This window comes from Elephantulus edwardii, unplaced genomic scaffold (assembly GCF_000299155.1).
Source record: "Elephantulus edwardii isolate Elephantulus edwardi_28Jun2011 unplaced genomic scaffold, EleEdw1.0 scaffold00005, whole genome shotgun sequence".
Classification (NCBI taxonomy): Eukaryota; Metazoa; Chordata; class Mammalia; order Macroscelidea; family Macroscelididae; genus Elephantulus; species Elephantulus edwardii.
Window position 1 is genome coordinate 21,837,457 of NW_006399755.1, and position 26,388 is coordinate 21,863,844.

The window sequence follows — 26,388 nt, forward strand, 5'->3', positions numbered from 1 at the left end:
GAGTCAGCTATGGGTTGGTTTTCAACTAAGTGGTACACATAAATGACATGCCTAGGGAGCTCTGGTGGCCTAGTGGTACTGCAGAGACAGGCATTTTAAATCCATGAGTTGCTCAGTGGCAGGAAGATGGGCAGTCTCTTCTCATGTGATTTACTGCCTTGAAAACCTGCTTGAGGATCAGTTCCAACTCAACAACATAAAACATTAACTGTGTCTCTGTACACGCAGATCTTTTACTCCCTTAATATTTATATAAAGAAACATTAGAAGCATATCAACAATATGTGAGATGGGTTGGCACAGTGACTGCAGCAATGGGCTCATGCGTGTCAGAGGTGAGGATGGCACAGAATAGGACAGAGTTCAGAGCTTTGGTTCATATAGTCACTGTGAATTGTACTTGACTCTATGGCACCTGAGGGGCCCACATAGTACAGTAGTGGCTAAGTGGATAATGAAAAGATCACTAGTATAAACCCACCAAGAAAGCTGAAGCAGTCTGCTTCCATAAAGATCACAGCCCTGGGAATCCTGTGGGACAATTTTCTTCCTTTTAGGGTCACTTATGTCAGAATTAGGTCTGTGGCAGTAGGTTTAGGCAGATGAGACGAAACAATTCATTTTTTTGTTACAGGTTTTTGATCCAGGCTACATTTTGACACAAATTCAGGTCCAGATTATTTTTTCTCAAAACTTTACTGGTAAACTTTGTAAACATAGGAGGAATAATTCTGCTGTTAGGACAGAAATCCAGCAAGAGAGCTCTGAAAGTTCAGTTTCCAGGGATGCAGAAATTAGACAGAACTTCTGGACAGATGAAGTTAACTCTGCCTTTAAGTAAGAAATGGAGGCTGAGAGCAAAGAAATTAGTTACCATGAGATTTAAAGGCAGATTCTAGTTGTACAGTTTACCTTGATAACACATAAAGCCTTGGCAAGAAATTCTTAAGAAACTAATGTCTTTTATGTAAGTACATGTTTGTGTGTATGCATATACAGAGACATAAATATTTTTAAATTTTTATGTTCAAAGTTTTTAAATTCCTGAGTTTATCCTAGTGTATCTAGTACTTAATTTATATATAATAGAGTCACTAGTCTAACCATTTGAAGCATGGAATCTATTGATGTTAAGTGTGTTAATATTTATTAATCTGCTATTAGAATTTAATAATTATTAACACTTTATTTAGTGCTATTAATGTTTATTTTTAGTGCTGTTATAATATTTAGTTTATATATGGTGCTATTAACCATGTTGTATAATCAGCACCAGTTATTTCTAAAAGTGTTCTTCATCATCCCAGACAAAAACTCTGTCCTGTTAGCAGTGACTCCCACTTCCCTCTTCCTTGTCCATGATTACCACATTTGTTGTTGTTATGTGTTGTTTAGTCAGAACTAACTCATAACTGACCCTCTAGTGAGTTTTCAGAGGCATTAAATCCCATGGGTGGAGATTGCCCATCCTTTGGCAGAGCAGTGGATTTGAAGTACATGCCTTTGAGATTACAGTGCAGCATTTTAGCACTAGGTTTCCATAGGTTCTTTGATAACCTCTAGTAAACTTGTCTGTTTCTCTATTTTGTGTAAATAGGATCAAAACATCTTTGTTCTTAGTGTCAGACACATTTTCTCAGTATAATGTTTTTAAGGTTCATACATGTTGTCATGCAAGTAAACCTTTCCGTTTTTCTCTTGGCTGGGCAGTATTCCATTGTATGTAAATGCCACATTTTGTTTTAACTGTTCATCTTTTGAAAGAGGTGCAGGTTGTTTCCACTTTTTTTGCTGTTGTGAATAGTGCTACAGTGAGCATGCTACAAGTATGTGCTTCCCTGCTTTTAGGCCTTTTGAGTATATGACTAGAAGTGGATTTCGAGGGTATCTACTACCTCATAGTAGCCCTTTGAGAAATCCTGAATCATTTTACATCCCCACCAGCAGTATACCAGAGTTCCAGTTTCTCCACATCCTGGCCAAACACTTAGTTTTTCAAAACGTATGTCTTTTAACTTTAAAATATTTTTTGTTTGTCACGCAAAAGTCAGCTTATTATTAAAAAACGTGCAGTTAAACCAGATAAAGTTAGAATAGACATCACGTGGCTCATGACTTGTAAAAAGTGCCAGTTAGGTCTAAGTATATTTAAACTTACTAGCTGTTACTTCTGAAAGGGAATGTGTACAGCACAAAGCCAGTGATTCAGAGTCATAGGAGCTTAGCTTTTTGGCAGCATACATAGCTAGGTGTTCTCATGTAGGGATGGGAGAACAGATCCCTTGCTGTGGATCTCACAAGGCCACGATTGTACCCACTGGTACATTGTGTAATGTCTTCATTATATATGGCTATGTTATTCACTTCAGATGAGTTTTACATGAAAAACTACTGCACATATCATCTACTTAGGTGTGTCTCTTGCTAAGCATTTAGGGACTAAAACGGCAGACAGCGGGGTGGGAGTTGTAAGCTATTGGTTTAGCTGCTCCAGAGTTATTAACTCTTATTGGGCCACTCCATGAACCATACAGACTAATTGTGAGATTCTGAATTACTCTCCTCATGTTGTGACAAGTCCCTTCTCCATTCTGAGCTTGTTGTTGAGAAACATAGAGTCAGAACTGACCCACAGCAGACCTTCCAGAGGGTTTTCAGAGGTAGTTAATTGTGCGGGAGATTGACCATCCTTCTCCCACAGAGCAGCTGGTGGCCTTGAAGCGCATGCATTTGGGATTGCAGCATAGCCCCTTGCCACTAGGCCATCAGAGCTTGGGTGTTCTGAAGTATAAAACAATCTTATATATAAAGCAATTGAGTTTGATCAATTGCTTTTTTAGTTAGGAACAAATGGATCTTTTTTCTTTGTTTGTATATTGTTAATTGACAAAGTAAGCATTCTCATCTTCGAAGCTATGCTTTTAAAAATAAAAGCAAGTGGCACATTTTCATAAGCCCAAGTATATAATTTTGCTGTGGTACATGTATTTTGACAAGCAGTATAGCCTAGTAAATAGAAGTATTTAGAATAATTGGATTCTGATTTCTTGCCTGAGTTGGGAAGCGGGACAGAACAGAAGTTGTAGCCAGTGGTTACAGTAAGTAGTAGAGGAGGTGGAGTGAGTTCTCAGGGCCATAGGCTCCATGAATCAGTCTAATTTACTTTCTAGATTAAAGACTTAGATGTTTTTGAAAAGATTTTTGGAGCAAGAAATTTAAAAATAGCATGATGTTATCATTCATCAATCCTTTATCTTGAAAAGTCTTTATCAAAGACTGAATGGTTGGTTTAATTTTAGGTTCCACAATAAGCTGGCAAATTAAGAAAGTGTTATTTATGCATCAGATTTTACTTGAGATTCCCATGCAAATGATACAACCTTGCTCACAGAAATGGAAGTGTTTGAAGCAGAAGGTCAAAGACTGCATTCTTCAGTATGGGTTGAAGCTAAATCAAGAAGACAAAGATTCTTGCAACTGGGCCAACCAGCAGCACCATGATAGGTGGAGAAAAGATTGAGGTTGTTAACAAGTTTTCAGCTTGCTCGCCTCCACATTCAACACTCTTGGCACCAGCAGTCAAGAAATCAAAAGATGAATTGCTCTGGGAAAGGCTGCTGACATGAATCTCTCCAAAGTGCTGAAGAGCAATGATGTTAGTCTGGAAAATAAGGTATATCTGATTCAGGCCACGGTCTCTGCAGTTACTTGCTATGCTTCACAAAGCAGAACAGTGATCAAAGATGACAGAAAAAGAATCGATACCTTTGAGTTGTGATGCTGGAGAAGAGTACTGCACATACCATGGACTGCCAAGAGAACAAATGGGTTTATCCTGAGAGGGTGTAACCAAGCTGCTCCTTGGAGGCAAGAATTTTGAAACTCTGTCTCATATACTTTGGGCACGTGGCCACTAGGGACTAGTCCCTGGAGAAGGACATCAGGCATGGAAGGGCAGAGGGACAGCCAGGAGAAGAAGACCCCAGATGAGATGAATTGATGCAGTAACTGGGATAATTGGGTAGGTGTGTCAGAGACAGTGAGACTGGATTAGCATAGAGCAGAGTTCACAGCTATTGTACACAGGGTCACTGTGAGTCACAGGTGACTTGATGGCACAGAACAACAACAGTAGGTTGACAAAGGGAGCTCTGGTGGCCTAGTCTGTGGGTAGTTGTGCTACTAACCTAAAGGAGACTCCTTTCTCATGGCTTTGAATTGACCAGCAGCTCTGCAGGAGAAAGATGGGAATCTCTTCTCATGTGATTTATAGACTCTGAAAACCTCATGGAGGGTTAGCTATGAGTTGGTTCTGACTTAATGACATTGAGTTTTTGAGTAATAGATTCGTAGTTTTGCTTTGTAAATGTTCCTGACAATGATTGCACCTAAGAATAAATGCACATTAAAAGTGCACACTTATTAGGTTGATGTTAGTTACTTTCAGGTTGATTCCAACTCCTGGTGACCCTAAGGGTGCAGAGTAGGATGGTTTTATGTGATTTTTCAAGGCTATGACCTTTGGGGAAATAGGTTTCCAGACCTGTATTTTGAATTGATTTTATGTAAGTTTGATCCCTCAACCTTTCAGCTAGTAGTACTTTACACCCTCAAAAGATTTTTTTTTGGTCATTCGATTGTTGTTGTGTGTTAAGTGAATTCCAACTCAAAGCACTCCTATCGAACAGAGTAGAACTGCTGCCAAAGAGTTTTCTAGGCTGCATTTCTGTGGGCGGGTGTCGTCTGTAGGGAGATGGGCTGCTAACCCCAAGGTGGTGTCTCTCTGGAGGGTCAGCTCTGAGTTGGTCCCAACCCAATGGTAATGAATTTTTGAGAATCTCTATGGGAGCAGATTGCCTGGTCTTTTGGACCTGCTGGATTGATTTGAACTGCAGATCTTTCCCTTGTCATCTTAACCCTTATATGCCATTGGCACTCCTTGTCTCTAGATTGTGTTGTATGTCATTGAGTTGATTCCAACTCAGAGTGACTGTATTTTGGACAGGGTAGAACTCATAGAATTTTCAAACAGCTAAATCATAGCTTCCACAGTTACTAGGAGGTTAGAACCACTGACATTTGAGTGTCAGTGCAGCTTGAGTGTTTGAGATGTTATTTTCTTATGTTTTTTTTAAACTTTTTCATTCCATTCACCCATTATTATCAATGCATCTTGATTGCATGTTCGATCGATCTCCGACTGTAAAAAGTTGGTAGAAATCATCTATTTACTCTTCTTTGGCTCTGATTGTTGGTCTTTTTAAACATGTCAGATGTTCCTAGCACTTCTTTGCTAAGCCATAGTCTAATGTTATATCCCAATACAGAATCTAGAAAACTAGATTCCGTAGATTGATGCTGATAATGTAAGATGAAGTGTAAATGCTTCTCTGGACTAGATTTTAGCTTGGTTAATAATTAAGTAGTTTAATGCCTAATGTTTTTAAGATGCTTCTTTTTGTTCTTCACTTCTGTAGCCTTGCCAGCTAAAAGTCATTTCTTTAAAAACCATAAAACAAGAGGAGCTCTGGTGGCCCAGTGCCAAGGAGCTGCAACTACAATCGCAGAGGCGAGCAGTTCAAATCCACCAGATGCTCTGCCGGGGAAGGAGGGACAATCTCCTCCTGTACCAGTCAGATCTGATTTGACGGTACACACACAAAGAAATTTAAAAAAAAAAAAAATTTTAAAAAAACCCACACAAACAAACCATAAAACATTTTTTAAAAAAATTGAAGTCTTAGTCAAGCCAAATGGGATAGCAAACAATAGAACAAACCCAACCCATTGCCCTTGGGTTAAGTCAAGTAGAATTTCTCCATAGAGTTTCCAAGGCTATACATCTTTATAGAAGCAGATTGCAATGTCTTTATCTTATGGAGTGGCAGTGGAATGAAACTGCTGGATCTTTAGTTAGCAACCAAATTAAGTAAAACACTGTGGCAACAGGAGTCCTTGAGAAGCAGTAACACTTTAAACCAGTGTTACGTCTTTCCACTACTGTGATGTTATCTGGTCTGTGATATTACATGACACTGTCAACACCTGTAGAACCAGAGACTTTTATTTAAAACAAAGTCCAAACTTCTTTGTTCATTGTGTAATAACAGCTACCATGCAGCTGAAATGAAAACTTTAGGCCTTTGGCAAAGAGCCCACCTAGTCTCTGTCACATTCAGAATGACCAGGCAGATCATTCTCTTCACAATGGCCTTTTATCAGAACTCTCCTTAGAGGCAGGAATTTTGTTTTTAAGTATTTATTTTCCCTCATTAACAAAGTACCCACTCACTGTGCCTTTTGTGTTTCCTATTTTGGGGAGAAGAAAATAATGCCTACAAATCTCTCATCAAGATAACGGGTAGAAGTTTGCATGTATAATTTATTTGGCATGTGAATATCATATACATTTTTTAAAAATCTGTATGTTATTCTTTTAGTTACTCTTTTATGCCAAATATTTATTTAATTAAATCAATTGTGAGAAAGAACAGCCTTGTGAGATTTGGATTCAGCCTGATTTCATGATTTCTTATAAAGCTATAATAAATCAAGACAGTATGGATAAAGGGTGGATAGATAGATCAGTGGGGTAGAATGGAGATTTTATAAAATAGAAACAGGCCATTTGTTTTGGTCAAACATACTAAGTTTATCAGTAGGGAAAGGGTTGAAGGGTTGACTGTAGAAAGCAGGCAGGGACTTCGTGGGGCAATGAAGATATTCTTTGCCATGATAGTAATAGTGGTTACATTTGTCAGTACTCATGAAATTGTACATTTAAAATGATAAATTTTATATTTGTGAACAAAATCTATAAAGAAATGAGATGCTTACTCTGTCCAGTGTTAGAAATACCATTATTATTATTACTACCCTTATTATGTTGTGCATAGGGTCGCTATGAGTCGCAAGCGACTCGATGGCACATAACAACAACAACAACAACAACAACCCTTATTATACAGATAAATGTTATACAGTTCCCCCCTTAAAAAAGGTCACCAATTCTATTGTTAGTAGGTGCCATCAAGTCAATTCGAACTCATAGTGACCCTACTAGAACGAAACACTTTGACAAAAAGATAGAAAAGCAAACCAGCATAGCCCTGCACCATGCTGTGCCATCCTCACCATGGTTACTGTGTTTTAGCCCAGTGTTGGCAGCCTCTGTGGTGAAGAAATATTTGTCATTCAGAAAGATAAGAGTGCTAGATATAAGTACTGCTGAGGCATTAAGGATGTAGTACATGATGAGAAATGCCCTATAAAATTGCTGCTTGAGTTGTACTTTGAAAGAAGAACAGGAATCAGTTATTAAGGACATTGCAAGCAAAGGCAAATGAGTGTAAAACTGCATGTCACATATTATAAGCCACAAACCCAAAATAAAACTACTGAGTTAGTTCTAACCTGGTTTCAACCCTTCACCTGGTTTCTGAGGCTGTCTCATCTTTTTCCTATGAAGTTGCTGACAGCTGCAAACTACCAGCTTTTTAGGTAGCAACTCAGTATGTAATCTAATATGCTACCAGAGTTCTTTATAAACCATAATGAGCCTGGTACTACTGCAGTCAGTTGAGCTATGAGAATTATGCCAGAAGTGGCATGATCTAAAACTGAGAAGGTTGGCAGGGAGATAAAAGTGGGAATGTTTTCATGTCTGCTTATCCAAACTCAGTTTTGATAACAAAGAGAGAAACTATGTATTTGAGAGAAGAAAACGTTCCCTCTTGAGTGAGAGATGATTTCTTTTAGTTAAAATCTTGCTTTTAAAATTAAGTATTTATAGCAATAATCCTCCCCATTTGTGAACAGACTTCAGCTAAATTTGTGTAACTAAAGACGTGTTTGTTCACTCAAGTGTAAAAAGGGAATAAATATGTTTCCGTGTTTGAGAAAGCTTTTATACTAGTACCTTAACAGCCATCTGAGAGAATTGTTGAGATCAGCCAGATATGTCTATGCCTTCAAGCAAATACCAGTTTCTTTGAACCAATGAGAAGAAGTACAGAATCTCCACGTTTGGTTTTTTTTTCTCCTTCCCTGTATTATATTTAAACTCACTCATTGCTGTCAAGTCAGAACCAATTCATAACTGGACCCTTCAGGGGGTTTCAGACGCTGTAAGCCACATAGGAGGAGATGACCCATCTTTCTACCGGAGAGCACCTGGTGGCCTCTGCATAGCACAGCTTCTTAGTGTGATGGTGAGGGAGGCACATAAAGAAAGATTGGTTCAGTGAATAGGACAGATGATTTTGAAGGCGTCATCTTACAATGGATGTTTTCTTGTGTATTCCAGGCAATGGATTTCGAAGGCTGGGCTGATATGCTTTTTCTTCTGCAGTTCACACTCTCCTGTGTGATGGGGTAAGTAAGTGTTTGCTTTGGTTAGCAGATGTTTTCTTCGAGAATTTTTGGCATGGTGAATTTTTTGATATACAAGGCTAGCAGCCATAGTCTTTGTAACTCTCATCAAATGAGTGGGTGGGGTGTGCAGATAAGGTGTGTGTGGACCATAAAGGAGATTGGAAAGCTTGCTAAATAATGCAAATAAGGGTCATAGAATACCAGTGAGGGTGGGACTATGCAAATAAGAGGTATAGAACCCCAATGAGGGCATTGCATGGTTTTGCCATCGTACTACGCTTAAAAGAAAGCCACTGCTGAAGCATGGAGAAGGCCTGGTTGTCATCAAGAGAGATTAGAGTACGTTTTTGTTTTTTGTTTTTTTTTAAATAGAAAACCTAATAAAACACTTTATCTATGAGCTTATGAGAAAGCACACATTCATACGTTACTGTTACAGGGTTTTTTGTGTATATCTTTAAACATTTTAAAGCACATGCATTTTGATTCATACAGTAATTTAAATTCAAGAAGTTTATCCAAACTATTTTGTATCTATATCTATATAATATTTATAAATATATGCATATTTCTTTTTTTTTAATTTAGGTTGTTTATTTTTCATTTCAATGAACATCTACAGAGATTTTGGGATTCCATTCATTCATTCTTGCACCCTTCTCCCCGCACAAACATCCCCCCCCCCCCCGTTTGCTCCTCTCCTTGAAAAGCAAAAGCAAAACTCCCTCATTGGTACACAATCTAGAGTACGTTTTTTTAAACCTAGGATCCCATACTGAACCTAGTCTTAGGAGAGAGAGCTAGAAAACCACAGTGAGAGGGAGAATGAAACGCAGCAGTATAGAAATGGCGGGAACAGGGATAGCAAAACCAGGAGACTGGCAGGAGAAATGGCAGAAACAGGTAGTAAAACCAGGAGACTGGCAGGAGTTGAACTTCATGATTTATGGAGTGAGAAAGCTGAGTGCCTTCATGCTGGAGGCTTGCATAGACATGGTGGCAGCAGAGGCATCAGAACCAGGAGACCAGGTAGAAACTGTACAGTGAACTTCCTGGTCAGTGGAGTCATAAAACTGAGCACCATTGGACAGCAGCCTTGCTAGTGAAGCATGGTTGCCCCCAAAGACTTGACAGAGGCCAGTCTACTGACCACAGCGTGAGAGGCAGGAGACTGCAGGTGGGGTAAGTGCCACTGGGTTAATGAACTTTGTAACACTTGCCCAAGCAGGAAGCAGGGCAGAGGCTGGGCTGCTCTCTAAGAGGCCTAACAGACAAAGGTTATAAGGAACATTGCCAAGAAGAGGCTGCTTGCCAGCACAGTTGAGAAGAAATTGTTCTTTGAAGAATTGTGATCCTGAGCCTTTCATGATATTGTGTGGTAGTCTGTTAAGTTACATTGAATAAGGATGACAAAAGAATCATCGATGCCTTTGAGTTGTAGTGTTGGAGAAGAATACTTGAGTGTCTCATGGACTGCTAAAAAAACTAAACAAATCCATCTTGGAGAAAGTGCAGCCAGGATGTACCTCAGAGGCACGCATGGTGAAACTTCATCTCACGTTCTTTGGGCATGTTGTTAGGAGAGGGCCATGCATGTAAAAGGCATCATGCTGGGAAAGGTCAGCTAAAGAGGAAGACCTTTAATGAGATGGATTGTCACAGTGACTGCAGCCGTGGGCTCAAGTATGTCAGAGATGATGAAGATGGCACAGGATAGGGCCAGATTCAACTCCGATGTTCATGGGCTTATTAGGAGTTCTTGACTAACAACAAAAACAACTTTGAATATGGCCTGTGATATGTTTGGCCATTGCAGTGGAATATTGAATCCAGGTAACAAGTAGAATACACCATTGAAGGGATTGTTGGTGTAAGGATTGATTAAAATGTTGAAGGGAGATCTACCTGGCCTCCACCTTATTGGAATCAGCCTTGGGTTGTTGATTGTTCTCTTTTCCATGAAGCTAGAGAAAGTCACAGGCGATCACCACATCATATTTACAGAAATGTCATAGTTGTTGCTGGTGCCACCATATAGACTCATAGGGACCCATGAACAGCAGCTCTGACACCTGCCCTGCCCTATGCTGTCTTCATGATCTCCACTATGCTCCAGTCCATTGTTGTAGTTACTGTGTAAGTCCATCTTGTTGAAGGTCTTCTCTTTCTTTGACCCTCCACCTTTCCAGCATGATGTCTTTTTCCTAGAAAAAGTCCTTCCTGATATCATGCCCAAAGTATGCCTGAAGTTTCACCATCCTTTTCTCTAAAGAGCACCCGGGTTGCACTTCCCCCAAGAAAGAATTGTTTGTTCTTTTGGCAGTTCATGGGATAGTCAATACTCTTCTTCAACACCATTATTTCAAAGGTATCACTTGTTCATCCTTATTCGTTGCCCATTGTCCACATTCATAGAAAGCTATTGAAAATCCCTGGCTCTGTCCCTTTTCAGCAGGAAGTAGCTAAGAGAATACGCCATCCCCTTTTCCTTATGACTCAGGGTGAAGTCTCTCTCAGGGAGGAATGATAGGGAATGGCAAAGGACACACTGACAAGGAAGATTAATCAGAACTGGCTTTGACAAGCACTGTGGCATTTGGACAAGAACAAACTGGGAGGAGGGTAGAGAGAATAGTGCAACAATGAATAAATGGAAACCCAAAATCTCTGTAAATGTTTATGAAAATTAATAAAATATAGAAAAAAAAATCCCTGGCTCTAAGAGAGATGCAAATCAAAACAACTATGGGATATCATCTCACCCCAGTAAGAATAGAAAAAATTAACAGAATAGCAAACAACAGATGCTGGCAATGTTGTGGAAAAACTGGAACCCTTATTCACTGTTGGGAGTGTAAAATGGTGCAACCACTGTCGAAGGTGGTATGGTGCTTTCTCAAAAAGTTGCAAATAGAGATAGCATTTGACCCAGCAATTCCACTACTGGGAATATACCTCAAAGAAACCATAACTGACATCCAAGCAGATATATGCACACCCATATTTATAGCAGCTTTGTTCACAATAGAAAAACATAGAAACAACCCAAGTGGCCATCAACAAACGAATGGATAGAGAAGCTGTGGTATATTCATTCACACAATGGAATACTACACTGCATTGAAAAACAAGGAACTCATGAAATATTATTCAAAATGGGTGACCCTGGAGGACATTATGCTCAGTGAAATATCTCAGTCATAAAAGGACAAATACTGCATAGTGCCACTGTTGTAAAACTGGACTGTTATCGGGGTTGGAGGGAGACTGAGGAAGATGGGATAAATAATGTATACTGCATTGAAACAGATGAGGGAGAGAAGTATTTAAAAGGGATATGTGATTAGGTATTATTGTCATGGCAGGAGTCCAAAATGAAGGCTGCATAGTGGAGTGGACTTGGTGGGAGGGATTATATAACAATGAAAGAATTTTTCTTTTACTTTTCAAAGAGAAGAGCGAACTGGGGGTGGGGGAATGGTGGACAGGGAGAAAAGTGCAACAATGAATGAATGGAAATCCAAAGTCTCTGTAAATTTTCATAAAAAATAATAATAATAATACCATGGCCAGAGAGGACCCAGGCTTCTTGACAGCAGCCCCATAGGGCTAAGTACTCCAAAGGGAGGGCATGCCTGATCTCCACTTGTGCAGCCCTAGCTCCCTGGACCCCGCCAGTGTCCTCAGAGTCGTGGTGCTTTGCCTCCTCACCTTGCACGTGGGAATACAGCTCCAGAAGTTCCGTGATCAGACTCCGATCTGTCACACAGTGACAGCAAAATTCCTGATTGTCCAAGACCGGCCAGAGGTCACTTACATCATTGGCCTTGGCCAGGAGGATGGTGACAAAGGCATCCCAAACAGCAAATAGTCTTGTGCTGGCTCCATAGGCCCGAGCAGGCAGATGGACAATAAACAAGCTTAGAAGAAACTCACACTGGGTGCAGGTGGGACTGCCTGGGAACAGGTGAATGACGTCCCATCCATGTTAGCATGGGCCTTTTTATGCAGTTTGTGACAGCCCTTAAAGCTGCTGTACAAGCAGCAGGGAGGTGAGAAAACTACTTCCATTTGGCCACAGTGATTGGAATGTACCAGCACTGCCAATACTGTTTATCAGTATTATTAGAAATTGTTATTATTTTATTTTAGCTTATTTTTATTATTTTTTGTGTATACCGTCAAATCGGATCTGACTGGTGTAGGAGGAGATTGCTCCTCCTTTTCCAGCAGAGCATCTGGTGGATTCGAACCATGTACCTCTGAAATTGCAGTGCAGCTTCTTGCCACTAGGCCACCAGAGCTCCCTACAAGAAATTGTTATCATTTAAGCCACTGGATCTAATCTACAAGACATATCTTCCTTCTTCATTACAGGTTTATCTTAATGTACGCCACAGTACTCTGCACCCAGTATAATTCTGCTCTTACAACTACAATAGTTGGCTGTATTAAGGTGAGTTGAAAAAAATAGTTTTTTGGGGTTTGTTTGTTTGTTGTTTTTTTTGGGGGGGTGGGAGGCTTTTATGTGTGTGCCTGTTTTACTTGAAAATTATTTCTTCCAAATAAGAACCTGGCAGTGCTCCTTAAGCCCTTTATTGCTTACGCTTTTTTTTCTCATCTGATGTCTTGCAAGTTCCACAAATTCTGGTTCTGGTTTCTGAGATAATCTTGAGATTACCCTGAGAGAGGCACAGTTTCTGATTTCAGGCAACTTAGCTCTGAGGAAGAATGAAAATGAGGCCAGTGTTTGACAGGGCAGTGAATAACTCAGTAGTGGGAGGTCTATCCCTTTCACTCCCACTGAGACATGCTCTCCTCTTTCCCTCACTGAATTCTGTTTTCTAGTTAAAGAATGCCTGCCAGAAGCTAATCGAGGGAGTTTTCCTATGCCTGAGCCAAACCTTAAATTGCTCACTTTTAAAAGCTCTGTCTGCATTGCCAGTGATGTTATTTTCCCCTGATCATTTCATCTGGGGAGACTCCAATGTTTCTAGTCAGGAGAGCCAAGTCAGTATTGAACTGAAGTTAGTACCTTCAGACCTAAGGCCTTTTTCAACTGACTTTGTGAATCTAGTACCTTAAGATCCAAGAGGCCACAGCTTACCTGAAATCTGAATGAATTAGCACAGTGGGGTTTGCCTTCTGAAAAAAGCAAGACGTACCTTATTATTTAGAGAAAGGGTGTACTTACCCCTGCAACTTCCTTTCCTTTTTTCATTAGTAATAAGGGAAAGGGTAATAAGAAACATCCAGGTCAATTGGCATAACACAGTTCCTAAAGGCATTGTTCTGTTTCCTGCTTGGTGAGTAATGATAGTGATCTTAAAAGTTTACAGATAGTCATCTAAGATAAAACTATTGGCGTGAAAAAGAGTGAAAAAAATCAAAGACTAAAGAAAACAGTCCAGAGCTCTGAAGTCTCACACCAACTATGGTCTCTTCTAGTTTGAGACCAGAGTAACTAGGTGGTTCCCAGCCACTACTTCTGACCTTTCTGATCAGGCTCACAATATAAGATCCTGGAGAGAGTGGGGAAGAAAATGTAGAATAAAATCCCAAATCATGAAAAATGGTCAAACGTACTGGTCTGATAGAGACTGTTGGAACTCTTGAAACTGGCCTTTAGATAACCTTCTAACACGTAACTACCCACCACTTTCCAGCCAAACAATAATGAAGTGAATAGTAATATCCATGTGCTCCTCAGAACAATCAACCATACAAGTCCAAATGTACAGCATTTGTCCAGAGCCGAGTCTAGAGGCAGGAAGGTGTAGGAAAGATGGATGACTGCAAACAGAACCCAGCAAGGTATTACTTTGAGAGAATTGCAGTTAGTGTCCAGAAACAAAATGTATCTGTCTTTTTAATAAGATCCTAATAAGTGCAGGTGGTATAGCACTAGTCTGTGCGTTGCTGTACAGAGGTAACTCGTGGTTGCTGTGATTCTGAAGACAGTGACAGTGATGTGCCAATCATGGTAGTGGGTACCCATGGTGGACAGTGTTGGCTGGAGCTTCCCGACTAAAACAAGCCTGGAAGCAGGAGTGGCATCCACTTCCAAAATGGCTTGCCTCCGGAAACTCTATGTATGAACTGTGCTCAGGCTGTTCGTTCATAGGGTCACTATGAATCGACTCGACCGCACCAAACAACAATAACAACAATATGCTCTGTAAGCTTACAACAAAACCACAATAAATGTTACTTTGTTCTTCTTAAATAAATGGGAAGGAAATAAAGAGATAAAGTTTTTACTACTCTGTTCCAAATCAAGTGGTACCCACTTGCACTCATTTGGAAACTAGATTTGGGTTGAAGCTCCAGAAGATCTGTCTGTGCCTTCAAATCATGGAATTAGAATGTTCGGTGTGAATAGAATTCCAAGTAAAGCTATAACAATTAATTGTGTCAGTTGCCCAGAAAGCTAGAGAAAATCTGTGTTCAAGAGACGGATAGGCTGACTGAGACAATTTTAGCATACGGATTAGCTCTCAGCTGTGTTTTGATTTTGTGAAGTGGGTTGCAAGCATTTTGAGAGTAAGAACATGAGACAGGGCATTTGGTTCTTAGCCAAGGCATAGGATAGTTTCATTTTCATAACTAAACCTACTTGCTTGAAATCTGTTAGTATTCTTATATTTATTATGATCAAATTAGATATAAATGTATATCAGTCTAGATACTAAGGTGTTCCTGATCCTGGCCATAGTCTTCACAATTACTTGCTATGCATCAGAGAGCTGGATATGACAGAAGAAAAATTAATGCCTTTGAGTTTTGGTGCTGGAGAAGAGTCTTGAACATACCATGGACTGCCAAGAAAACAAAAAGGTCTGTCTTGAAGAGGGTGAAACCAAGTTGCTCCTTGGAGGATAGGATTTTGAATCTCTGTCTCAGATACTTTGTACATGTGGCCAGAGGGGACTGATCCTTGGAGAAGGACAGCATTCTCGGAACGGTGGAGGGACGGTGCAGGAGAGGAAGACCCTGTATGAGATGAATTGATACAGTAATTAGGGCAATGGAGGTATGTATGTTGGAGTCAGTGAGACTAGCTCAGGACAGGACAGGCTTCAGAGCTCTTGTACACAGGGTCTTTATGAGTCAGAGGTGACTCGACTACACATAACAACAACAACATTGTCATTATCTACTTAACATAAAGTCCAATACCTTTATTTTGTTGTACCCTACTCTCCACCGTAGTCCAGGAGTGGCAGGGACTTTAATCCAAAGGATCAGTTTTACTTTTGAACTCTAGAGGAAGGGGGAAAACACTATTACCTAACTAGATCACTGTCACTCTTACTTTACACTGCCACATGATATCACTGTTGAAGAATTTCTTGCACATAAAGAACACCAAAAGCCTCACAATTGGACCAAGAAGCAACATTATGTGAAACGGAAAACAGATTGACGTAGAAAAGAATTTTCTTTTATGTGGATCCACCCAATCAGCATCCTTGGTAGCAGTAGTCCAGAAATCAAATGATATATTACATTGGGCATATCTGCTTCAATTTCTTTAAATTACTGGAGAGCAAAGATGTCACTTACAAGACTAAAGTACCTCTGACCCAGGCCAGCATATTTTCAGTTCACCTCATATACATGTGAAAGTTGGGCCATTAATAAGGAAGACCAAAGAAGATTTGATGCCTTGAAATTATGATGTTGGTGAAGAATATTGAATTGCCAGAACAGCAAACAGATATCTATCATGGACGAAATACAGCAGGATGTTCCTTAGGTTATATTTTAACTCACATATTTTGGGCATGTTAACCAGGAGGGACCAGTCTCTGGAAAAAAGGCATCATGTTTGATAAATTAGAGAGTCATCAGGAAGACCCTCCGTGAGGTGAATTGACCCAGTGGTTACAGCAGAGAGAGGACTCCATTGTGCAGGACAGGATTTCAGTCTGTTATGTACAGGATTGGTATCCACACCTATTAATAGAACAGTAAGAAGAAAATAGACTCCCCCCCCCCCCCCGCTTTTGAAAACACTAACGCTTTACTGTCTTCATCATACCCTGAATCTACTAGAGCCCAATAACTAAAAATGACATTTTAATTGTTGCCAGTTGTAATAGCACAGAGGGTGACAGTAACCTAAGAGTGGAGATTGAGTTGGAACTGAACAATAATTCGAATTTTGGACCTTTTCCCCTACTTTTCTTGTCTTAAGGATAATCAGAACTGAGTTGGAAAGGAGAAAGAAAGTGTCTGCAACAAGGATTCTAAGGGAGTCAGAGATGTTTTTTATTTAGGTATAATGCTTACAGATGATTCCTGTTATGTCTTTAAAATACCAGGAAAGTTTTTCTAAAAAAAAAAGTTGTTGTTAAAGTTCCCACAATTCCTTTTTCACTCCTTCAAAGTAAAGAGAGGTGATTGCATGAAAGCATTCTTTTTCATTTTCCTCTCACAAGTGAACACTTAGTCAATGAGAAGGGAAAAAACTGTTGTCTAAGACTGCCCAGGACACCTTTGTGCTCCTGTCCTTCCTCACAGCAGTGACTAATTGTTTTTATTAATATTATATAATGATAGAACATTGTAACTTAGTTATTATATATAATTATCTTTTACAGTGCCAGTCTATACCAGTGGACAGGAAAGCTTGAAAATTGTTTGTATCTTTAATATTGCTCAAAGCATTTTTCTAGAAAACTGGCTGGGAGGAGGCTAATGTTCTTGTTTCCTTATCAGAGTTCTAATACTGCCCAAGTTTGTATTGTTTCTATCTGTGTATCTGGTTTTGGATTATTGGATCATTCCTCTTTTCAGGTCACTTAGCTGTATCAGTTGGTATGGGTGAGTTTATATATGTATTTAAACAGTTCATTTCAACCAATGTGACACTATATTGTTATTTTACTTTTCAGAATATATTAATAACTTATATTGGAATGGTCTTTGGTGGAGATTATATTTTCACATGGACAAACTTCATTGGTTTAAATATCAGGTAAGTGAAAATGTTTGAATACAACTGCTTTGACAAGATTTGGGTTTACAAATTCTGTGGCAGTACAATTGGGCGACTGTTTTAGTGGCACGTGTAATAAGTGGTTATTTGAAAACCTCCTGTGATGTGCTCAGTAATGTCTGTACATATGCTTTGTGAGAAAGAGGGAGAATTTTCTGCACAGCATTTAGAAAATCTTTCTGTAAACTGATCTCCTTTTATTTAGCCTTTAGGGAACAGCCCTTTATTTGAGATGGAAGCAAAGTGTTTTCAAGGAAATGCAGAGCTACAAAATAATACCCCCTCTCCATTAAAATTGCTGTATGTCTCTTTGACCCTGGACATACCACTTCATTTCTTTAGACCTTATCCATATCAATACGTGAGTGATTTGTATGACATTGTAGATAATCACTTCTAGAGGTTTTGGTTTTTTTCCCCTTAATTTTATTATTTTTGTGTGTACCATCAAATCAGATCTGACTGGTATAGGAGGAGATTGTCCCTTCTTTTCCAGCAGAGCATCTGGTGGATTCGATCCATGTACCTCTGGTATTGCATTGAAGCTTCTTGCCACTAGGCCACCAGAGCTCCCTACTTCTAGAGTTTTAAGTGATACTTATATTGTTTTATAAGCCTAATTTAAAATCTTGACTGTAAAAGTTGGTAAAATCTTCTATTTCCTCTTCTTTGACTCTGGTTGTTGGTTTGTTGGTGCATATATTTGAATGATAGTGGTATTCACTGGACTTCCTTGTATGCGTATGGATATTATCCTGTCACTCACCACATTGTATTTCAGGATAGATCTAGAAATGATTTTTTAAATTATGAAACCAACCCCATTTTTTCTCACCTTTTCATCCCCAGCATAGTAAATTATGTAATCATCCGATTCAAAATGTTCCATGCTAAGCCATCTCATTTTGCCAGTACCTAGTATGTCAATATTTATGCGGTCCATTTCTTTCTTAACAATGTCCAATTTTCCTACATTCATCCTTCTCACATTCCACGTTCCAATCACTGGTGTCTCCTACAGCTGTTTCTCTTTCTTCGTGTTTCCATTTCTAAGATCTCTGTTCCAATTGCCATGTCTGTTAGTCCAAATGATAATCTAAATGTGCTCTATCGTACCTAGGGTTTTCGAAGGCCTGTAATTTCAGAAGTGGATGGCCAATCCTTCTTCCTAGTCTGTCTCAATTTTTAAATATATATAATAGTATCTGACAAGACACAGAGTCACTGTATCAGAAGGAATTGGCTGACACAGAGGAATTTCATGAAATAACATATGAGCAAGAACCTATGGTGGTGAAGGAGGAAGTTCAAGTTGCTCTGAAGGAATTGGCAAAAACAAGGCTCCAGGAGTTGACTGGCATACCAATTGATTTATTTCAACAAATAGACGCTGCCCTGGATGTGCTTACTAGGTTGTGCCAGGAAATCTGGAGGACAGCCAGCTGGCTGACTGGAAGAGATCGATATTTGTTCCCATTCCAAAGAAAGGTGACCCAACAGAGTGTGGAAATTATCGAACAATATCATTGATATCACATGCAAGCAAGATTCTTCTGAAAATTATCTAAAACCGTTTGGAACAATATGTCAACAGAGAACTGCCAGATGTGCAGGCTGGATTTAGAAGAGGTTGTGGTACTAGGGATATTATAGCCAATGTAAGATGGATCTTGGCAGAAAGCAGAAAATACCAGAAGAATGTCTATCTGTGCTTTATTGACTATGCAAAGGCTTTTGACTGTGTGGATCACAACAAGCTGTGGCTGACTCTGAGAAGAATGGGAATCCCAGAACATTTGATTGTGTTAATGTAAAACCTATACTTGGACCAAGAGACAGTCGTCAGAACAGAGCGAGGAGACATTGGATGGTTCAAAATCAAGAAAGGGGTCCGTCAGGGATGTATTTTGTCTCCTTACCTTTTCAATCTGTATGCAGAACAGATCATCTGAGACGCTGGACTGTACGAGGAGGAATGTGGCATCAGGATTGGTGGAAGAATCATCAACAACCTGAGTTATGAAGATGACACAACACTGCTCGCTGAAACTGAGGAGGACCTGAAGCCCTTGCTGCAGAAGGTCAAGGACTGCAGTCTTCAATATGGATTGAAGCTCAACATCAAGAAAACAAAGATTCTCACCACTGGGCCAATTGGCAGCATCAGTATGGATGGTAAAGAGATTGAGATAGTTAACAGTTTTAGTTTGCTTGGCTCCACAGTCAACATTCTTGGTAACAGCAGCCAGGAAATCAGGAGACCAATTGCATTGGGAAAGTCGGCTATGAGGGACCTCTCAAGAGTACTGAAGTGCAACAGTGTCAGCCCGGAGACTAAGGTGCGCCTGATCCAGGCTATAGTCTTTGCAATTACGTGCTATGCATCGGAGAGTTGGACAGTGAATAGGGATGGATAGAAGGAGAATTGATGTCTTTGAGTTGTGGTACTGGAGAAAAGTGTTGAATATACCATGGACTGCTAGGAGAACAAACAGGTTTGTCTGGTGAAGCCAGAATGTTCCCTGGAGTCAAGGATTCTGAAGCTTTGTCTGACATACTTTGGGCATGTTGCAAGGAGGGACTGGTCTTTGGAGAGGGATATCATGTATGGGAGAGTGTAGGGATGGCACAGGAGAGGAAGACCCTCGATGAGATGTGAGTGGAGTGGTGGAAATGAATGTGTTTGAGACAGCGAGGTTGGCACAGGATAGAACGGCGTTTAGGGCTCTTGTACATAGGGTTGCTATGAGTCGCAAATGATTCGATGGCACATAACAACAACAAGAACAAGCCTAATTTATGACTTTTCATTCATTCTCCTTTTTTTTCTTTTCATTCTCATAACTGTCTTTTGAAAATCAAAATTTGTTTAATTTAATTTTTTATTTTATTTTATTATTTTTGTGTGAGTGTACACCATCAAATCAGATCTGACTGGTACAGGAGGAGATTGTTCCTCCTTCCCCGGCATAGCATCTGGTGGATTCGAACCTTGAGCCTCTGGGATTGTAGTTGCAGCTCCTTACCACTAGGCCACCAGAGCTCCCCTAAAATTTGTTTAATTTTAAAGTTCCATTTTTCCTTAATGATTTATGCTTTTTAAATATTTTATATAAAATATTTTGCCTAAATAAAGGTCACAAAGGTTTTCTCTCAGAAGTTTTATAGTTTTTGTTTTCATTGAATGTTTCCTCATCACCATTAGGATAAGAGCTTAAAACAGTCTTGTTTTGAACATTAATGCTTACTCATATTTCCCACTGATTTGTCTTTATTCCTGTGTGTGTTGTCAGGCAGAGTGAAAATAGAGTTCTTGAACACTTTCTGCAGTGCTATTAAAGGAAATGGACTGGTTGGCAAAAGATCAGGCAGGCCTTTGATCTGTTGTTCATAGAATCACTATGAATCACAGTTGATTCAACAATACATAATGTTGTTATTAGGTGCCATTGAGTCAAAGGTGACCTATAGCGACCTCTGAACAACAGATCTGAACTCTGTCCTATCCTGTGCCATTTTCACACTTCCTGACACACTAGAGCCCATTGTGGCAGTCACTGTATCACAGTCCATTTGGTTGAGGGTATTCCTCTCTTTGCAAGCCCTCTGCCTTTCTGAACACAACACTTAATACTAAGTGCATATCAAATCCATGGACAAATTTCTGTCTTCAAAAAGATATAACTCTGGAAACTTGTACGATGGGTGTCTGCCATATGCTAGACATTGTTTTAGGCTGTGGGAATACTATTGCTGTCAAAAATGAATCAAAATTCTTGTTCTCTTTGAGCTTTGTTTTAATAGTATAGGCAGAAAAGTGAAGGAAAGATTTGTTTTGTTAGCTCATAATTAAAAGAGCAGGGAGAAGGAGGACAGAAAGTATTGCGGGCTACTAGTAGAGTAGTTACTAGTAGAGTAATTCAAATGACAGATGAGCCCTGGACATGCTCACCAGTCTGTGCCAGGAAATTTGGAGGACAGCTGCTTGGCCAACTGACTGGAAGAGATCTGTATTTGTTCCCATTCCCAAGAAATGTGATCACCAGAATATGTAAAGTTTCAAGCAGCATCATTAATATCAAATGGATGCTGGCTGAACGCTGAGAATACCAGAAGAATATTTATTTGTGTTTTATTAACAAAACCTACTTAACATTGAGAGGAATGAGAATCCCAGAATACTTAATTGTGCTTGTGTGAAACCTCTACCTAGACCAAGAGGCTCTTGTGAGAAGAGAACAAAGACACACTGCATGGTTTAAAATTAAGAAAGCTATGCATCAAGGTTGTATTCTTTCTCCATACCTATTTAATCTATATGCTTAGCAAAATATTTGAGAGGCTGGACTCTTATGAAGAAGAATATGGGATCAGGATTGGAAGAAGACTCATCAGAACCTTCACTATAGAGGTAACACAACCTTGCTTGTGTGAGTGGGAAGGACTTAAAGTGCTTGCTGCAGAAAATCAAACCTTGGATTGCATCTCAGTGTTACCACTGGACCTATAAGCAACTTCATGATAGTTGGATAAAGATCTAAACTGTCAATGACTTCATCTTGCCTCCACAGTCAATATACTTGGTACCAGCAGTCAGGTGATCAGGAGAAATACTGTACTGGGAAAATCTGCAGTTGGGGACCTCTTCAAATTATTGAGGAGCAGTGATTTTAGTTTGAGAACTAAGGTGTGCCTGATTCAGGCCATGGCTTTTTCAGTCACTTGTGCATCTGAATGCTAGACAATGTATGTAAGATAAAAGAATAATTGATTACTTTGAATTACAGTACCAGCTGAAGGAGAGTACTGAATATCCCATTGAATGAGAAAAGAATAAACAGATATGTCTTAGAGAAGGTGTAGCTCCTTGTGTGCTCCTTGGAGGATAAAGCTTCATCTCACATATCTTGGGCTTTTTAGTAGGAAAGACTATTCCTTGGAGAGGAACATGATGCTTGGAAAGGTAGAGGGAAAGCAAAAGAGAGGAAGACTCTCAACCAGGTGGATTGACACAGTGACTGTAGCAGTAGTCTTGAGTATGTCAGAGATTGTGAGGTTCGCACAAGATAGAGTTCAGATTTATTGTTCGTAAGGTCCCTATAAATCATACTTGACACAACAGCACCTAACAACAGTGGAGTAAAATTATTGAAGATTTTATTTTTATAAACACTCTGGTCACCTAGTAGTAAGATGCTGCACAGCAATCCCTAAGGTATACTGTTTGAATCTACCAGCTGCTCCACAGGAGAAGGATGGGCTGTCTAGTCCTGTGTGATTTACCTCTGTGTGATTTACTGCCTCTGAAAACCTGCTGGAGGATCAGCTGTTTGATTGGTGCTGACTTGGCATCACACAATAACAACAACAAAAGGAGCTAAGCTGATGAGCCATAGAGGAAACATTGGTTCTCAGAGGCAAGAGCAAATGGAAGGATCATGAAATACGAAGTTGGGTGGATATGAAGGAATATCATGAATGCCACTATGAAATGAGATGGGACCATAGATATAACAGGATTGAGAACAGATTATGTGGCCATTATAAAGTGATTTTGAGAACTAGGCAGTGTAGCAGGATTTGGAACAGAACAGTAAGATGATCGGAGCCAATTTAATAACAGTGATTTTCATGTAGAGAAATTATATATTTATAATAACAGTAAGCACTAATATGACATTAGTAACCTCGGTTGCTAGGCACTTGTCATATTTTCTTCCAATAGAGTGTTCATTAGCTCTCATCACACAGTCTTACAAAATCTATCAAAGATAGTAAATGGTAGATCCAGAAACTGAAATCACAGAGTTGCTTAGGAGAACTCCCAGATGAAAGGATGCGTGCTTAGCCTGAGCCTGAAAGAGTAGGCAGGATTTGGAAAGCTGTAAAAAGAAAGGTGGGTATTCCAGCTTATGAATATTGTTTGAATAAAAACAAGGAGCTGGAAATGTAGATATTGGGTGTGGGTAGGAAAACATGGATTCACAGTAAGATTCCAGTATAATGGCTGTTGTTTATGGTGTTAAGTGCCATTGAGTCCCTACAACTCAGCGACACTATGTACACTATCTCTGAATGCTGCTCTATCCTGAGCTAGTGTCATTGACTCCAACATAGCTACCCTTGATCCCCAGTTATGGTGTCAGTCCATCTCCTCCGAGGTTTTCCTTTCCTGTACTGTCCCTCTACCCTATGATGTCCTTCTCCAGGGACTAGTGCCTCCTGGCCATGTGCCCAAAGTCTGTGAGGCAGAACTTCAGAATCCTTTCCAAGACAGACCTATTTGTTCTCTTGGCAGCCCATAGTATGTTCAATACTCTTCCCCAGCACCACAACCCAAAGGTATCCTGTATAATCATTGCTGTGTTTGAACTCACTGTTGGTAGTCACTGTTTAAATTTATCCTTTTGAGATTTCTTCCTTTTTTTTTTGCTTGTTCTTTACCAAATACTTGTTTGTTCTGCTGGAAATCCATGGCATATTCACTATTATTTGCAAGTACCATAATTAAAAAGACATTAATCAGTTTTTCATCTACTTATGAGGTGATTGAAAATACTATGGGTTGGGTCTGACACTGCAGTTTTCAAAGTAACACCTTTGCTTTCGAAAAAGAGATTATTTTTTCTGCAGCAACAAATTTTCCCATTTAATATGTTGTCATTTGATTTTTTTTTACTTCAGCTACCATGATTATGGATCTAAGTAAAATAAAATTTTTGATAACTTCAGTCTATTCTCTGTTTAAAATAGTGTAGAATCCTGATTGTTGAGAATGATTTGGTAGTAAAATAGAAAAATTAAGGTTTAGCTCTCCATCTCACTGTTTCTTTTTCTTCTCTGTCATGTCTTCTTTTCCTCCACTTCGCTCCCCTTCCCAAAGTTGATGTCATTGTTAGGTGCTTTTGAGTCTCCTATGACTTACCAACTCTATAAACAACAGATAGAAGGCTGTCCTCTCCTGCATCATCCTTATCATCCTCAACACCCTTCAGCCATTGCCACAGTCACTGTATCGGTCCATCTAGTTGAGGAGTTTTCTCTTTCACTAACTCTCCACCTTTCTAAGCATAATTCCCCTTTCTGCGGAATAACCTTTCTTAACAACATGCCCAAAATATGGGAGACAAAGCTTTGCCATCCTTGCCTTTAAGGAGCACACTCTGGTTGCATTTTCTCCAAGACATACTTGTTTGTTCTTTTGACAGTCCATGGGATACTCAGTACGGTTCTCCAGCACCAAAAGTCAAGGCATCAATAATTCTTCGGTACCTGGCAAACTGACCAGAAGAGATCCATAATTATTCCTATTCCCAGCAGAGTGTGGAAATATCACACAGTATCGCTCATAGGCAAGCAAAATCCTGCTGAAGATGAGTCAGAAATGACTGGAACAATACATTGACAGAAAACTACCAGAAATATAAGCTGGGTTTAGAAGAGGCCATGGTACTAGAGACATCACCAATGTCAAATGGGTCTTGGCAGAAAGCAAAGAATACCAGAGGGATATCAGTCTGTGTTTCATTGACTATGCAGAGGCATTTAACTGTGGATCACAACTAATTTTTGTTAACTTGAGGAGAATAGGAATCCCAGAACACTTTATTTTGCTTATGTGAAACCTATACTTGGACCAAGAAGCTGTCCTCAGAACAGAGCAGGGAAGCATTACATGGTTCACAATCAGAAAAGGAGTGCATCAGGAATCTGTCTTGTCTCTTTTCAATCTGTATGTGGAACAGATCGTTCAGGCCGCTGGGCTCTATGAGGAATGTTGCATCAGGATTGGCGGAAGACTCATCAACAACTTACATTATACAAATGATACAACCTTGCTTGCTGAAACTGAGGAGGACCTGAAGCACATGCTGCAGAAGGTCAAGGACTGTAGTCTTCAGTATGGATTGAGGCTCAATGTCAAGAAGACAAAGATTCTCACCACTGGACCAGTCGGTAGCATCAGGATGGATGGCGAAGAGATTGAGGTTGTTCACAGCTTCAGTTTGCTTGGCTCCACAGTCAACACTCTTGGCACCAGCAGCCAGGAAATCAAAAAACGTATTGTGATGGGAAAGTCTGCAGTTACAGACCTTTCTAAAGTACTCAAGAGCAACGGTGTCTCTTTGGAGACGAAGGTGCGCCTGATACAGGCCATGGTCTTTGCAATTACTTGTTATGCGTCAGAGAGCTGGACAATGACTAGGGAGGACAGAAGGAGAATTGACGCCTTTGAGCTGTGGTGCTGGAGAAGAGTATTGAATGTACCACGGACTGCCAAGAAAACAAACAGATTCATCCTAGAGAGGGTTAAAGCAGGCTGCTCCTTGGAGGCAAGGATTCTGGGGCTTCGTCTGACATACTTTGGACATGTTGCAAGGAGAGACAGGTCTTTGGAGAGGGACATCATGCTGGGTAGAGTGGAGGGACAGCGCAGGAGGGGAAGACCCTCTATGAGGTGGACTGATTCAGTGACTGGGGTAATTGGGATGGGTGTGTCAGAGGCAATGGGATTGGCACAGGATAGAGCAGGGTTTAGGGCTGTTGTACATAGGGTCGCTATGAGTCGCAAACGACTCAACGGCACATAACAACAACAGTCTTTGATCTTCTGCGCAAGCACTTCAAGTCTTCCTCATTTTCATTCAACAAGCAAAGTTGTGTCATCTGCATAATCCAGGTGGTTGAAGCAATTCCGTTTATTTCAGAAGCATTAACTCATCGCTGCTCGATGATAAATCACTGCTTATAGATAAATATTCAGGTTTTTTTAGGTAAAAAAATTTCTGGTGATTTAAATAGCTCATGGTGATCTGTTGGAAATAACTGGTGAAATTAAAAAGATCTTCTATTGTTGCCCCAAGTTGAAATTTGTGGAGAATCTCATCAGATTATTTTCTTTAGTCTCCAGCATGTCCTTGTTTGTAAAGTAACTTGACAACAATATGCCCTCTAGCATTATGTTAAATTTGATTATTAGAGTCCTCGCTTTGTTTTGTTGGTGATGTAGC

General features: G+C 39.8%; 1 protein-coding gene and 1 pseudogene across 1 annotated transcript in view; one reads left to right on the plus strand and one right to left on the minus strand.

Moving 5' to 3' along the window:
- The window catches only part of LOC102858527 (UDP-N-acetylglucosamine/UDP-glucose/GDP-mannose transporter-like), a 53,489-nt gene that overhangs the window by 23,997 nt on the left and 3,104 nt on the right, over positions 1-26,388 (plus strand). Inside the window, exons 9-11 of the mRNA XM_006879748.1 lie at positions 8,306-8,373; positions 12,751-12,829; positions 17,274-17,356. Coding sequence (XP_006879810.1) covers positions 8,306-8,373; positions 12,751-12,829; positions 17,274-17,356 — 230 coding nt within the window. The remainder of the gene's footprint in view (positions 1-8,305; positions 8,374-12,750; positions 12,830-17,273; positions 17,357-26,388) is intronic.
- On the minus strand, positions 9,516-12,261 carry LOC102854989 (annotated as a pseudogene).